Source organism: Mustelus asterias, chromosome 21 (genome assembly GCF_964213995.1).
Source record: "Mustelus asterias chromosome 21, sMusAst1.hap1.1, whole genome shotgun sequence".
Taxonomy (NCBI): Eukaryota; Metazoa; Chordata; class Chondrichthyes; order Carcharhiniformes; family Triakidae; genus Mustelus; species Mustelus asterias.
In genome coordinates this window covers 44,178,959-44,194,886 of record NC_135821.1, presented here as the reverse complement: position 1 = coordinate 44,194,886, position 15,928 = coordinate 44,178,959, and the positions used below count along the sequence as shown (strand labels likewise).

The window sequence follows — 15,928 nt, the reverse complement described above, 5'->3', positions numbered from 1 at the left end:
TCACATGCGATTTCCGCGCTGACAGATTAACGCATGCGCAGTGGCCCACTCACCGCTATGCTGCCAGCCTCAGGCTGGAATAGGCCCTGCCCCCTGATTTTCAGAGTGAATCATGCTAGGGCACTCTGCAGTGCTCAGAGTGTGAGAGAGTCGTAGAAAATCGTAGAAATCGTAGAACCCCTACAGTGCAGAAGGAGGCCATTCGGCCCATCGAGTCTGCACCGACCACAATCCCACCCAGGCCCTACCCCCACAGATTTACCCGCTCATCCCTCTAACCTATGCATCTCATGGGCAATTTCAACCTGGCCAATCGACCTAACCCGCACATCTTTGGACTGTGGGAGGAAACCGGAGCACCCGGAGGAAACCCACGCAAACACGAGGAGAATGTGCAAACTCCACACAGACAGTGACCCGAGCCGGGAATCGAACGCGGGACCCTGGAGCTGTGAAGCAGCAGTGCTAACCACTGTGCTACCGTGCCGCCCCAACCACTGTGCTACCGTGCCGCCCCTATTCTGAAAATCACGCCAAAATACCAGCGGGAGTTACTCCAGTTTGCACGCAAATTTGGCACTTCGAATCTTTTTGAGAGAATCGCCCCCATTAGAACTAAATTGCATATGTTACCTGTATGTAAAGAAACACACAAACTCCATTTGATTTCTTATGGCATTTCTTTTCAGGTGGTTCAGGGAATGCAGGTTACAGCCACTGCTCAAGTATCTCTTGTACAAATATTATGTATGTATATAATATACAATAGGGAAAGCCAGGTAATTGGTGTTGGTTATAATCGATAAAGGACAGTGAGTATTTGGCAATTCTTGGCTCCAAGTCAATAAAATTTATTTATTTATTAGTGTCACAAGTAGGCTTACATTTACACTGCAATGAAGTTACTGTAAAAATCCCCTGGTCGCCACACTCCGGTGCCTGTTCAGGTAAACTGAGGGGGAATTTAGCATGGCTCATGCACCTAACCAGTATGTCTTTCAGACTGTGGTAGGAAACCAGGGCACCTGGAGGAAACCCATACTGACAGGGAGAATGTGCAGACAGTGACCCAAACCAGGAATCAAACCCGGGTCCCTGACGCTGTGAGGCAGCAGTGCTAACCACTGTGCCACCACGCTGCCCATAATAGATGACTTTTAGAAATGTTGATTTGCATTTGTAATGACAATGTGACTCTGATGTGTGACATTTGAAACATGTAAAATTCTCAAAGGTTTCAGCGGTATTTATGCTAAGAAGTTGGGGTATAGAGTTTAGAATTAGAGGTCCTAGATTTTCTTATTCTGACGCGGAGCTGAAATGCGTCGGGCAGGATTTAAAAATGATGGTTGGGACCCAAATCCTGTATTCTTGTAACCAATTCTGACAGTGGCAATTTTCATTGGTGCAGAATAAAGAGACAGGTCAGGAGCCAGTGTGCTGATACCTCAACATTGTCAACTCCATTGAGAAAGTGCAAATTTCAGATCAGCAGCAATTCCCATGGGGTCAGGCAGGTTTTGGAAGGCAACGTATTTCACGCCAGCACGGAGATATTGGGGGTCATGCTTTGGAGCTGGAAACTACATGGAGCACAAGTACAAAAGGATATGCCTATGTCAGAATTCATAATTCAAGTTTGCAGCGTAAGTTCGATATTTTAAATACAGTGACTGATGATATGCCTTTGCTTTGTGAAAGTAAATGACCATTACAAAATGTTTGTTGCCAAATTCTCACTTCTGACATCTGGCAAGCTGTCAAGGCAACATTGTGAATGTAGAAAAGTCTTCAAATTTACATGTACATTATCCATTGGATAAAATGCAACTTCAAATTTTGGATGAAATGTTCCCTTGCTTTCTTGTTTTCCTTGAAACTCAATTTAGCTATTTTTTGGGGCTTTTTCAAAGTTTCGATATCTGACTGAGCTTTCACTATCTTTCAAGTTCAACTTAGCATCTACTTTGTTGTTTCAAGGCTTTGACAGATGGCTGAGCTTCTGGCTGCCTTCAAAGAGTTTAATGTATTGAGTTGAGGAGGCTTTGTTGAGACAGTTGCTCAATGAATCTTATTATACATGCTTGGCTGAATTTCAAATCCACTGAAGGATTCTGCTCATCAGGGGTTATCGACACAGCTGTCAAGGAGTATGCAAACTTGGTTATTTTGACAGATTGATGAAATGTTAAGAGAAATATTCTTTTTAAGGGAATATTTGATTGTAGTCTATTTATATTGACAGATTTATGAACTTCTCAAATACCTTTCAATTTTATTATAGGGCACATGAGTTCTCTTTATAGTAGATACTGGCTGTGTGGATTGTGTGGTGAGGGAGTTAAGGGATAGGTTTGGGTAAGGGATCCTGTGGTGAGAGGCAGTAAGGTGCTGAGGGGTATGGGGGGGATAAGAATGTAAAGATGCTTTAGGGGTGTATGGAAGTTGAACAGATGGGTGGGGAGTGACGGTGAGAGAGGTAGGAGGTGCAAGTTAGAGGGCCTCACATTTATCTCCAGATCTGGGCCAATGTCTCAGCGAATAGAAAATGGCCTTTTAACCTGACTGTCCCAGCATCTGTTTCCATCTCAGGCCTATTGCAGGCGATGGCAGGTCCGAGTCCAACCCATCCCAGACTCCCCCCATGAAAATAGAATATACGGCACTACCAAGCAGGAGGTGGGATTAGAAATTCAGAAAACAGCCCATCTCCTGATTCCTGACTCCAAGTTGAAAATCCACCCTCAGGATAAGGGGTTGGCTATTTAGGATCGATACAAGGGGGAAGAAAATCAGAGGGTTGAGAATCTTTGGAATGCTGTATCCCAGATGATTGTGAATGTTCAGTCATTGTGTGTTCAAGAGTAAGATCAAAAGAATTTTGGACTCTAAGGGAATCAAGGGATACAGTGATAGGGCAGGAAAGTGAAGTTGAAGTTTTATATCAGCACAATCTTAATGAAGGATGGAGAAGGCTTGAGAGTCACTGTGGCCTATTTCTGCTCATAGTTTTCATGTTCTTATTTGGATTATGATAGGCACACAGTATATAAAAACTGAATAAAAACTTTGGTATTTATATTAAACTTCTTGTTCAGTAGGATTTCATTTGCAGATATTTGCAAACGCAATAAAAGCTAGATTATACATTTGACAGGCAGGGGAGACCATAACACTTCAAACAAAAATCCAAAATTGGGACATGTCTATTAAAATACATCTAAACTTTAGCCTAAAATTCATAACCTGGTTTTGGAAGGGTGATTTGAAATAGTGTGGTTAACTTTGCAGATAATAAGGCAACCGGTTTAGTGCACTAAATATCCACTATGTTCTACTGTCTGTTGACATAGAAATCCTACAGTGCAGAAGGAGGCCATTCGGCCCATCGAGTCTGCACCGACAACAATCCCACCCCAGGCCCTATCTCCACAACCCCACACATTTACCCCACTAATCCCTCTAACCCACACATCCCAGGACATTATGGCCAATTTAGCATGGCCAATCCACTTAGCCTGCACATCTTTGGACTGTGGGAGGAAACCGGAGCACCTGGAGGAAACCCACGCAGACATGGGGAGAATGTGCAAACTTCACACAGACAGTGACCCAAGCCAGGAATTGAACCTGGGCCCCTGGAGCTGTGAGGCAGCAGTGCTAAACATTGCGCCACCATGCCACTTAGTATGATGTTTACGATCTTTTCATAGTTTCTGAGGCTGTCTGTCAAACATGTCACTTAATCAAGTTAGACCAACTGTTCTGCTTTTGAGATCCCTTCAAAAATCCCATTTCGCTGAAAAGCAAGTGCGCTGCAGCTATTTTCTTGCTCACACATGGGACTGCCAATCACTTGGTATCCCGTTGTTCAAGCTCTGGCCTGTCGATCACCCGGTACCTGATGGCTCCTGCTCTGCTCGTTAAAGTCTTAGTCAATAAGTAACAACCTCCATGCACCCAGCTGCCATTCCCCTTTCATTAGAAACAAAAGCAGAAAGTGCTGGAAGCGTTCAGCGGGTCAGCCAGCATCTGTAATGAGAAAGAAAAGGTTAACATTTCGGGTTAAAACTTCCATCAGAGTTTGTCAGAGTTCAGATGAAGGTCTCCACCCAAAACATTAACCTGTCTTTTCTCTTTACAGATGCTGCCATCCTTGCCGTGTGCTTCTGGCATTTTTCTCAGGCCAGGCTTTATCATTGTTTGCTTAAGTTTTACATTTTTAGGCTCTTTAAGGATAAATCTCCCAAAATTTAATGATAAATTCTGGCCACATGTGGTGTCCTAAACTGGTATTATATTGAAGTGGTATTTCCAATGGATTCACACCGCACATTAAAAAGTGCTCATTATAAATCTGTACATTGTGCTTGTCCATTCTATATTGCAAACGCCATACCTTAAATGATAACTAGTAGATTCATGTTTTCTTCCTTTTATAGAGATAACAGATTCAGCTGGTGAAGAAGGAAGTGTTTCCAGCAAAAGTTGATTTTAAGCCAAGTTGGACATTCTGCAACTTGCTTTTCAGGCAACTTTTTGAACCCTAATTTGATGTATTCGATGAAAGACCCTGAAGTGATCTCTCCTTATAACTGCAGAATAAATGCTACTTTCTGGGCCGACCTGTAACCTCTGCAAAGGAGACAGTACCATGGGGGAAGGCTTCAAATCTGAAGCACTTTTCCACTTCACTCCCATAGATATGATAAAACAGGTCACAATGCCTCACTCCTCTTTGGAACGACGCATCATTTATTTACCAGGTGTAAGATACAAGCAGTCCTGCAGAGACCTGCTGTGTCAAGCATCCGAAAGGAATGGACTTATTCCATAAATGTATCAAAGTGTCCAGCCAGTGTCTGGCATACCGCCATAACTTGAGTAAGGAACAGCTTCCTCCCGACTTCTGGGAGCTGATTAGCAAAATATAAATATACAAACTCAATTGACCTGAGACCTGAATAGTTTTAAACACGCTTCCATCGTCTTCCCTCATACTATTTTTCTTCCACTTAAGTCACACAAGCATAGAGAATAATTAGCCAAGGAACAAAGAGGTCTGATAATATATAACAGGATGCATGATAACTGAGAAATGTGCAATTATCATCCTTTCATTTTAGCACTATCCCACAACATGGAACCTGAGTGCTCTTGACAAGCAACATGTGTAATGATTGCAGCAACAAGCACAAAACCGTGTAAAAAGCCGAATAAAAAACCGTAAGCTCGCATAAAAAGGAAATAGGATAGAGTTAAAAGCAAATAAGTATATTTATTGGTCACAAATAGGCTTACATTAAGACTGCAATGAAGTTACTGTGAAAATCCCCGAGTCGCCACACTCTGGCGCCTGTCCGGGTACACTGAGGGAGAATTTAGCATGGCCAATGCACCTAACCAGCACGTCTTTCAGACTGTGGGAGGGAACCGGAGTGCCTGAAGGAAACCCACACAGACACGGGGAGAACGTGCAGACTCCACACAGACAGTGACCCAAGCCGAGAATCGATCCCAGGTCCTTGGCGCTGTGAGGCAGCATTGCTAACCGCTGTGCTGATATCAGTTATTTGAAGTAGTGAGATAATCGCAAGGCTTCCACATAACCAGTATCAATCCCTCCAGCCTCACCTACACAACCTACGGCATTGTCTAAATCTTTTGATTAAATTACTGCCTGATGATCACTCCCAGTCACCTACTGATACCAACATCATAATTTTCGGAACTTAAAATATCAAGGAGCTTTAAACATGTCAGTCTGAATACACTTTAGAGCAGGCAGAGTTCTTCATATTGGAGACACATTTGACCTTTCAAACTTTATTTCATTTAATGTAGCAGATGCTTTTTCAATAAAAGCAATATTTGCCATAAAGATTTTTTTGAGCATTCACTTAGTGTACTACAGCAGCCTCAATGGCACAATGCTATTTTCTGAATGGCCTCCTTTTGTTTTACGTTTGTACCAAAAGCTTTTGTTTCAATCTCTACAGCACTGTTTTACTCACTTACTTTTAGCTCCTCAGCATTCACACGTAATCAATCCACCTACACAGATACTCAAAATATTCTGAAAATGACTCACAACATCAACCTGCCTAAATTTAAATGCTGCTGCTTTGCCACATGGTTCTGGGTGAGCTTTCGACTTGGGCAAGTCGAGCGACACTGTTCCGTGACGCAAGAGCAGTGATAGGCGACAATGCTCCTTACCTTTTGCAGCCACTGCGTGTTGTTTTCCAAGATGCCTTCGAGTTTCTGCAGCCGCTTTGGGGGCCAGTTGGGTTCCACTGGCAAAGGAGCGTCCCTCTGGAGGGAGTTGGACATGTGGTAATCTGGGGAGGGTCGACAGTCCTCGATCTCCGGAAGGAGGAACGTATAGCTGCACGGTCCATGCTGAATGCGATGGTGACGCTTATCTAAGTTGTCTGCGGCTTTATTGTAGGAGCTGTCCCCTGACATAGCCAGGAAAACACAGACACAACTCACAAGTGACGAGCAGCTCGATAGCATTCTGATGATTTCGAACTGCAACTGAACTTTTCACAAAATTAAATGTGTGCAGGGCAAAGAAAAAGGAAAAGCTTCCAAAAGTTAATCAACTTCTTTTCTTTCTCTGGTTTCTGTGACTATTCAACTGCCTGGTCATTCGGCAAAAGAGTTACTGCTTCTCCTGACGGGTTGTTCTGACAGTTCGCTGGCTTTATGTAATGTTGCCAAGAGTTTGTTTTCCTTCTGTGACTCAATGATAAGGCTCAGTATTGCTTCCTATGTCTCACAGCCCAAGTTGCACTGACAAATGCAGGAAATGTTCAGTTTCTCCTGATGGTAAGGTCTCTCTCCCCCTTCGAGTTGGACTGACGCCCACGCATGGAAGGAGATATTTGGTGTCAGGAGGCTACGAGTCAGTGGCTCTATCTCGCCATCTGATTTGACCACAAGCATGCGTGATTAGCACACGGCCTGCTCCCTTCGGTAGCTCGCGTCACAGTTTATCTTAGTGCACCATTCTGATAACAGGGGATGTTCTCCACCATTGTCCAGCCCACGTTTTTTTTTTGCAGACACAAGGCTGTAAATCAACTCGTCAATGAAATGCTGGACAAACCTCCATCACCTTCAGAAGAAAAAAAAGTGTGCAAAGTTTATTTTCAGCAAACCACTGTGTCTTGCGTCCGCTATAAGATATATTGCTAACATTCTGCATGTTTTACAATTTCTCTTAAAAATAATTTCAAGATAATCATTTAACCCTATCAGCCTCAACACGCTCTTTGTGCTGAACAAACTCCCAAAAAATCAGTTTGGCTTTATTCCAAACAGTTACAAATAATAGTGCGTGTGAGAGCAAAAGGCCTGAGCAGACATTCCTTCAAGGGATGTCAGTGACCACTTGCAGCTCGTTTTTCTTCCAGTTTTCTCCCCAACTCCCCCTTCTGATCTTTAAGGATTGCTCCAATAACTCTGCCACTAGAACTCATCAGAGATGAGTGTAGAAAAACGTCGGCAGGGGTTGGAAAGGATGCCAGCTGAGGTCAATCTGTCTTTCCGCAACACCCCTTACCTGCCTAGGTCACTGGGCCGTGATAGGGAACAGGATATCTGCCTGATATGTTGCCTCCCTAGCCCTGCCCACTCAGCAATCTAAGAGAGCCAATTCAACACTGACCACAGAACAGACTCAAAGTCACCTAGAGTGTACATGATTTGATACGATGCTAACAAATGCATTAGAAGACTTAAGTACATAGAATCATAGAATTCCTACAGTGGAGAAGGAGTCCATTTGGTTTATTAAGCATGCACCAACTCTCCCAAAGAGCATCTTACCCAGAACCTCCCCACTAACTCCCCCATCCTCCCCCCACCCTTGTTCCATATCCCCGCACATTAACCATGGCTAATCCACCTAACCTACATATCTTTGGAAACTAAGGGGCAATGTAGCATGGCCAATCCATCTAACCTACACATCTTTGGACACTAAGGGGCAATGTAGAATGGTCAATCCATCTAACCTGCACACCTTTGGATTGTCTAGGTTGCACCCCAGTGCAGTAGAGATAACACAACAATGTCAGAGGCACCACCTTTTTGAAGTAAACCAAGGACTCTGTCTTCCCTCTCACATAAAAGATCCCATGGCACTGGTGGAAGAAGAGTAACAGAGTTCTTCCTGGTGTTCTGGTCAATATTTTGGGGTGGCATGGTGGCTGGCACTGCTGCCTCACAGCGAAGGGACACGGGTTTGACTCCCGGTTTGGGTCACTGTCCGTATGGAGTCTGCATGTTCTTTCCTTGTCTGCGTGGATTCCCACCGGGTGCTCCGGTTTCCTGAAAGATGTGCTGGTTAGGTGCATTGGCCATGCTAAATTCTCTCTCAGTGTTCCCAAACAGGCGCTGGAGTGTGGTAACTAGGGGATTTTCACAGTAACTTCATTGCAGTGTTAATGTAAGCCTACTGGTGACCCTAGTAAATACATTTTATATTTATCCCTCAACTAACATCGTTGAAAACAGATTATTGGGTCATTATAACTTTGCTGTCAGTGGGACCTTGCTTTGCTTGGCTGTTGCATTCCCTACATTGTAAGAGTGATTATTATTAGAACATTTTTATTGAATGTAAAACGCTTTGGAATGTTGTGAGGTTGTGAAAAATGCTTCCTTCTTTATTTTACCATCAAACAAAACATTGGTAAAATTGAAAGATGTGTTATTTTAATGACAGATGCACTTTGTTGATTTGGTTAAAAATTGGACCAAAATAATGAGGCATGCAACAAACTGGTGGGAAACTTAACTTCAAAACTTCTGCGGAAGTACACATGGGAAAATAGATGGTTCGGACACTTAATTAAATATGTGCAAAGCTGAAGTGCCATCCCTTCACCGGCAGACTCAGTTTCAATTACTGCCTCATGTCTCTGTCCGAAGCACCACTTTACTTTACACTGGCTGGTCCCCCTGGTGTCGATCATAGCAAGCCGTAGGAATGGTGATCAAGAAGGCAAATGGGATGTTGGCCTATATCGCAAGGGGGATAGAATATAAAAGCAGAGATGTCTTGCTGCATCTGTACAGGGCATTGGTGAGGCCGCAGCTGGAATACTGTGTGCAGTATTGGTCCCCTTATTTGCGGAAGGATATATTGGCCTTGGAGGGAGTGCAGAGAAGGTTCACCAGGTTGATACCAGAGATGAGGGGTGTTGATTATGAGGAGAGACTGAGCAGATTGGGTTTGTATTCGTTGGAATTTAGAAGGCTGAGGGGGGATCTTATAGAGACCTATAAGATAATGAAGGGGCTGGATAGGGTAGAGATGGAGAGATTCTTTCCACTTAGAAAGGAAACTAGAACTAGAGGGCACAGCCTCAAAATAAAAGGGGGTCAGTTTAGGACAGAGTTGAGGAGGAACTTCTTCTATCAGAGGGTGGTGAATCTCTGGAATTCTCTGCCCACTGAAGTGGTGGAGGCAACCTCTTTGAATATATTTAAATCACGGATAGATGGATTCCTGATCGGTAAGGGAATTAGGGGTTATAGGGATCAGGCGGGTAAGTGGAACTGATCCACTTCAGATCAGCCATGATCTTATTGAATGGCGGGGCAGGCTCAAGGGGCTAGATGGCCCACTCCTGCTCCTATTTCTTATGTTCTTATGTTCTTAATGGTTATAGAGTCATAGAGTCATAGAGGTTTACAGCATGGAAACAGGCCCTTCAGCTCAACTTGTCCATGCTGCCCTTTTTTTTAAACTACTAAGCTAGTCCCAATTGCCCATGTTTGGCCCATATCCTTCCATACCCATCTTACCCATGTAACTGTCTAAATGCTTTTTGAAAGAGTTATGTGATAAGGGCAGGAGTATTATATCATGTCACATCCAGGGTGGGATTTTACGGCTTCACTTGTCCCAAAAACCTTAAAATCCCACCCAAGGTCAATCGACCTTCCCATGGTTTGCCCCTCGCCTGCTCCGATTCACATGGTGTGTGGGACGGTAAAACTCTGGCCCCAGTCTTTAGCAGTACAGCTCTGTCCCTTTAAGGCAATGAGGTCATGATTGTTGCAATAGCAGAATGAACTGATTCCTCCCTACGATCTTGGAAGCTTTGTTTACTTGAAAGGTTATTTGCATCTTTGAATGGATTTTCACAGTAACTTCATTGCAGTGTTAATATAAGCCATTTGTGACACTAATAAATAAGCTAAAAAAAACCTTATAACTTTAGGTCAACACAGCACCAAATTTTCCAGGTGCTACTTGGACTCCTGAGGCCCCAGTAGGGCAGGGCAGGGATTGTGAAAATATTTCCAACCAGTATTCTATGCGCCTACAATATTGGGTAAAGTTATGCAGGAGTCAATCCTAATTTCTCACCCAGGGTCTGGATTCCTGACTCAGATCCCAATCCTCAATACGTTAGACACAAGGTCCTGACCCTTTGGAAATTCTTGGACCCACGATCTCCAACTCTATTCTCTGAGCTCCAATCCTAGAACAGAGCCTGGCAGGCATGCGTTAGTGGCCCCATTTCTTTTACTGTGCTTGCCGGGGCTCTATTATGCTGCATAGGCTTCATTACAGTAAGTCCCGAGACCCGATATCTTGGAGTCCTGGGTCTCGCCATTGTGGTGCAGAGGTATTCCCTATAGCAACCCTACCCACAACACCCTTGTCCCCAAAACTCCCATGTCCTCAAATCATCTGAAGTTCTGTCATTCTATTTATCAGTGAAGTTCACTGAAGTAATATAAGAATGTTGTTTTTTTGGCAGCTATGGGGGAATGAAATGCATTAGTAACTTGCGTGCTAGCATAGTACTGGAAAAAATGATATTGAATTTGAAATGCTCAATATCACGTGGTCCCTGTATATTAAGACCAGATTTAGTGTGTGGCAACGGAATAAAATCGATAGAATAAATGACCTGTGAAAAATGCAGCAAAATCTGGCTGAGATATATGAACATACGAGAACTATGGACAGGAAAAGACCAGTTGGGCCAATGGCTATGTCCTATCGAAACACATTGTGTCTCAGCATCATGGTCCCCAATGCTCCCCATCCACTAAAGCTTTCATGGACAGAAGCAAAACACAGATAAAGAAAAAATTTGAGACAAGTTCAGGGAAAGTGCCAGGGTAAATTCATCTCCAACCTTCCAAAGGGATCAAAATGATGAAAAGAATAAAGGCTGTGAAGGACTTCATACTGGCTTTCTGTACCCTATAATTTCAGCCATGGTCAGAACTTGTTTTTTGAATGTTTGAAGTGAATCTGCACTCATTATATGAGCTGGCAACTTGTTCCAATGGTTACTGAAGCTCTCTATAAAGGAAAACAGAAGTATTTGCGTCTAACCTTTGCATCTAACCTCACACTTAACTAATCTATACACATGGTGTGCAGGTTAGTCCAAATATGTGCAGGTTAGGTGGATAGGCCATACTACATTGCCCCTTAGTGTCCAAAGGTGTATACTTCAGGTGGATTGGCCACGCTAAATTGCCCCTTAGTGTCCAAAGATGTGTAGGTTAGATGGGTAGGCCATGGTAAATGCACAAGGTTACAGGGATAGTCGGGGGAGTAGCTGCGTAAGATGTGCTTTTGGAGAGTTGGTGTAGACTCGATGGGCTGAATGGCCCCTTTCTGCATTGTAGGGTTTCGATGGTTCTATAAACAAAGTTTTGTCTCTTATTCTGAGGACCTCAAGCAAAGCTCCCCAGTGTTTACGCTTTTTGATGGTAAAGTTTTCCAAGACTACTGTGGTCCATGTGTATTCTAATCAGGTAACAATCCAACCATTCTCCACTGAACATTTTCCAAGATCTCTGTATTCCCCTACCATGTGGAAAGATGAAAACTAGACACAGTATCCTAGATGGGGCTTAACCAAGGTCTTGGACAAGGACACTACATGCTTTTTCATTTTGCAGTCCCCTTTGCTCACGTCACACACACTTATCATGGGGACCCACCTTTACCGTTAACTATTACCCAGTGCCATAGGCATCAGTTTACAAGGTGTCACATACAACACATTAAACGCACCAGCCATTACAATCAGTTCAATTTGCACCTTGCTAATCCCCTGTATTTACCAATTTATGTGCTTATTGTGCTAATCGTATGCATACCCTTTAACTAATGCACTTGTGAAATGGACCTTTTGTCTTGGTAATTGGATTCCAGCTGAGAATGAAACAAGTTCCAACAAGGCTTACCATCATCAAAGACAAGAACCAAATTCATGGAGAGGGAGTGAGGCAGAGAGAGAGAGAGAGATACAGAGAGCGATACACAACTGAAGCACAGGCTCTGGGATTCATAGGGTGCCGTTTAACTCTGAATCTCTGAATATTGCTCAATTTCAGCCTGAACACAAATTCCATGGTCATTACTGTCATGAATCATTAGCTATTTCAGTCTGTTAAGACCAGGAGCTCAACTGTACAGAGGCTCACTGTTGTTGGTAGCAGGAACTGGAAATACAGTGCCAATTGTAGAGGTAACTCACTCTAAATTGACAAAGCCGATTTTTAGAGAAAGATATTAGGGAGGCTTAACATTGATGCACAGAGCAACCTATAATGGCCCATGTACTGGATCATTCTAGCAATATATTCCTCTGATTATGCATGTTATAGCCCTCAGCACTCAACATTGAGTTCAACAACTTGAGATTGTGACTTTTTTCCTCCATTTTAATCTTTTTTTTAATATACCATACATTTTTTGTCTCAATGCAAAAATCTTCCCTCCCCCACCAGGCCATCTATTACTTCTTCCTAAATTTGACGAAATCTTTGTTGCAATCTCTCACTAATCACTCTTCTAACTCTTATACCTCTCTTACACACTATAATGACCAACACAATTTCCCTCTCTGTTTGTTCTGAAGAAGGGTCAAAGTTTAAAGTTCATTCATTATTGTCACATGTAGGCTTACATTAACACTGCAATGTAGTTACTGTGAAAATTCCCTAGTTGCCTAACTCATGCACCTGTTTGGGTACAGTGAGGGAGAATTTGGCATGGCCAATGAACCTAACCTGCAGCACGTCTTCTGGACTGTCGGAGGAAACCAGAGCACCCCGAGGAAACCCACACAGCCACAGGGAGAATATGCAAACTCCGCACAGACAGTGATTGAAGCCAGGAATCGAACCTGGGTTCCTGGCACTGTGAGGCAGCAGTACTAACCACTGTGCCACCGTGCCACCCATACAGAGTCGAAACATCAGGCAGGATTCTCTGGTTTTGTTCGCCCTGTCCCCTGCTGCCAGCAAGAAAGGAGAATTTGGCACTCAGCCAAAACTCCATTCACTACAACAGTACGAGAGAATCCCAGCCGCGGGCGAGTTCGGAGGTTTCCGACGGTTGACTCTGTTTTCTCTCCCCACGGATGTTACTGGATCTGCCGAGTTTTAAAGTTTATTTATTAGTCACAAGTCGGCTTACATTAACACTGCAATGAAGTTACTGTGAAAATCCCCTAGTCGCCACACTCCAGTGCCTGTTCCGGTACACCGAGTGAGAATTTAGCATGGCCAATGCACCTAACTAGTACGTCTTTTGGACTGTGTGAGGAAACCAGAGCACCCGGAGGAAAACCAGGCAGACACAGGGAAAATGTGCAGACTCTGCACAGATAGTGACCCAAGCCGGGAATTGAACCCAGGTTCCTGGTGCTGTGAGGCAGCAGTGCTAACCACTGTGCCGTCGTGCCGCCCTATGGTGCCAGCCATGGTTTTCTTTCCAGCATTTTCTATTTTTGTTTCACATTCCAGCATTTGCTGTATTTTATTTTTGTTATAGGAATACATCCCAATAATCTATTTGCTTTTGCTAAAGCTTCATCTCATTGTTTGTGAACCAGTAAAGCCTAGGTCTCTTTCCCATTCAATAGGCTTTAGCTTTGAACCCTAAATGAAAGACACATTCTTGGGTTTAGCCATAATCATGGACAAACAACACATTTATCCACATTAAATGTCATCTGCCAGATGCAGTCCCATTCTATTGTCATACCAAAATCAGATCACAGTTACTTCCTTCACATACAAGATCATAACACAAGCACAAACCTTTACATCATCTGTAAACTTGCACACTGTTCCTCCAAACCTTTATCCATTTCATTATAGAACGTGAAGAGTAGGGTCTTAACACTAGTCTTTATGGGATTCTAATGGTAATTGGTCTTCATCCTGAACAACTACCATTACAAACAGTCATCTACCTATAAGAATACAACTAATTCATCACTCAATTCAGATTCTGTCTGCCAGTGCCTCAAAACACTGCATTCTAAAGAAACCTGTTGTGCGGTTGTTAGTCAGAGGTTTTGTTTATAAATTCCAAGTGTACAATATTGATTGGGTCGCTTTCACTCAGCAACCTAGTACCTGTCTGATAAACACAGGTTAGTACCACATGGGGCTGAACTTCTGTTCCTGGTTCTGGAGCACAAACCCCAGGAGAAAGTGCTCTGGGAGTTGGCATTTTTGTTCAAGGCTAGCAATTGGGAGTTGGGCCGAGTGACCTCAAAGCGGGTACAAAGACTGCTGGGCACAGAAGGCCTTTGTAAAAGACTTTTTAATAAACATGAAAACAAAATATTAGCCCAACACTCCTCACCCAACACAGCCCACCCCTACTCCCCAAACCCCATCCATGCCAACCCACTTCATGTCCTCTACACACCCCCAAGACTCCTCACACTCTCTATGCCAACCTTTGTTTCCCCAACCACCCCTGATGGTCCTTCACACCATCCATGCCAACCTATGCCCTTCTCCCACCCCCACAGATCTCTATAAATATTATTCCAGTCTTGGCCCTCACATACAATGCCAACTCACCCAGAACTCAGCAGACCTCAGGAGCCATGTTCAGATTAAATAAAATAAAGTTCTATGTATTTTTGGCAGATTTTGTTTAAAACAGAACACTCTTATTCATAAAAATCCATTTATTACAGTTACATTTCTTCAACTACATATCCCTTATAAGATCAAACATTTCATTCACTTGCTGACGCCAAATAAAAACAAACATTGGAATTCATAGACTGACTTCAAAGAGTCTTTAACCACTTGGAGCTGTCAATAGAAATCTGATACAGAAGGCACCAGCTATGGTTGGAGCTCCTTGATGCCATCTTTGATCAAAAGTTGCCTTGTTACTAAGGGCAGTCACACTAACCTCACCCTTGGAATTCAGTTCTGTTGTCCATGTCATGTCACCATTCATCAACTTACCAGCAATTGAAAGTAGATTGGCAGGATATTACTTCACCTCATTCAATTTGTCCTGCTCTTTTATCAACAGGACATAAATGAAGCATTTTCCGCTTTGTCAGGTATATGCTAATGCCACAGGTGCACTGGGAAATGTTGACTGGAGGTGTTGCAGGGCAAGTCTCCAGTTCAACAGCCGGGAGGTTTTCAGAGTCCATATCCTTTGCTGTACCCAGTGCACTCAATTGTTTCTTGAGATCCCCTGGGATGAATCGAGTTGGCTGAAGAATGGCTTCTGCGATACCCAGGAAGATTACAAGATGAATCACCCACTCGACATTTCTGGCTGAAGATGATTACAAATACTTCAGCCTTGTCTTTTGCTCCGAAGCTTTTTTGCTTCAGCTGTACTTTGCAGAGGTTGATCAATGTCAGTTGCGTTATTGCTGATGGCATTTCCCATTTCCATTTATTTCTCGTTAAAGTTGCCCTTTTCCTACACATTATGCTCCAGTGCGAGAGAGGCAGGAAAGAGACTATAAGGCCTCCAATTTATCCCTTCTATGATCAGCTGCTTCAACCTCCTAGCCTTCAATGTGGGAGAATCTGACCTCTTGCTCTCTATCTTCCTCTTTGATGTGACTATCTGGAAACTGAATATACCAGGGATTTA

At 43.3% G+C, this 15,928-nt stretch overlaps 1 protein-coding gene across 1 annotated transcript in view; it reads right to left on the bottom strand.

The window, feature by feature from the left end:
• Positions 1-6,694, bottom strand: part of angpt2b (angiopoietin 2b) — a 237,144-nt gene extending 230,450 nt beyond the window's left edge. Inside the window, exon 1 of the mRNA XM_078237789.1 lies at positions 6,220-6,694. Coding sequence (XP_078093915.1) covers positions 6,220-6,519 — 300 coding nt within the window. The 5' untranslated portion in view covers positions 6,520-6,694. The remainder of the gene's footprint in view (positions 1-6,219) is intronic.
• Positions 6,695-15,928: the final 9,234 nt, after the last annotated feature.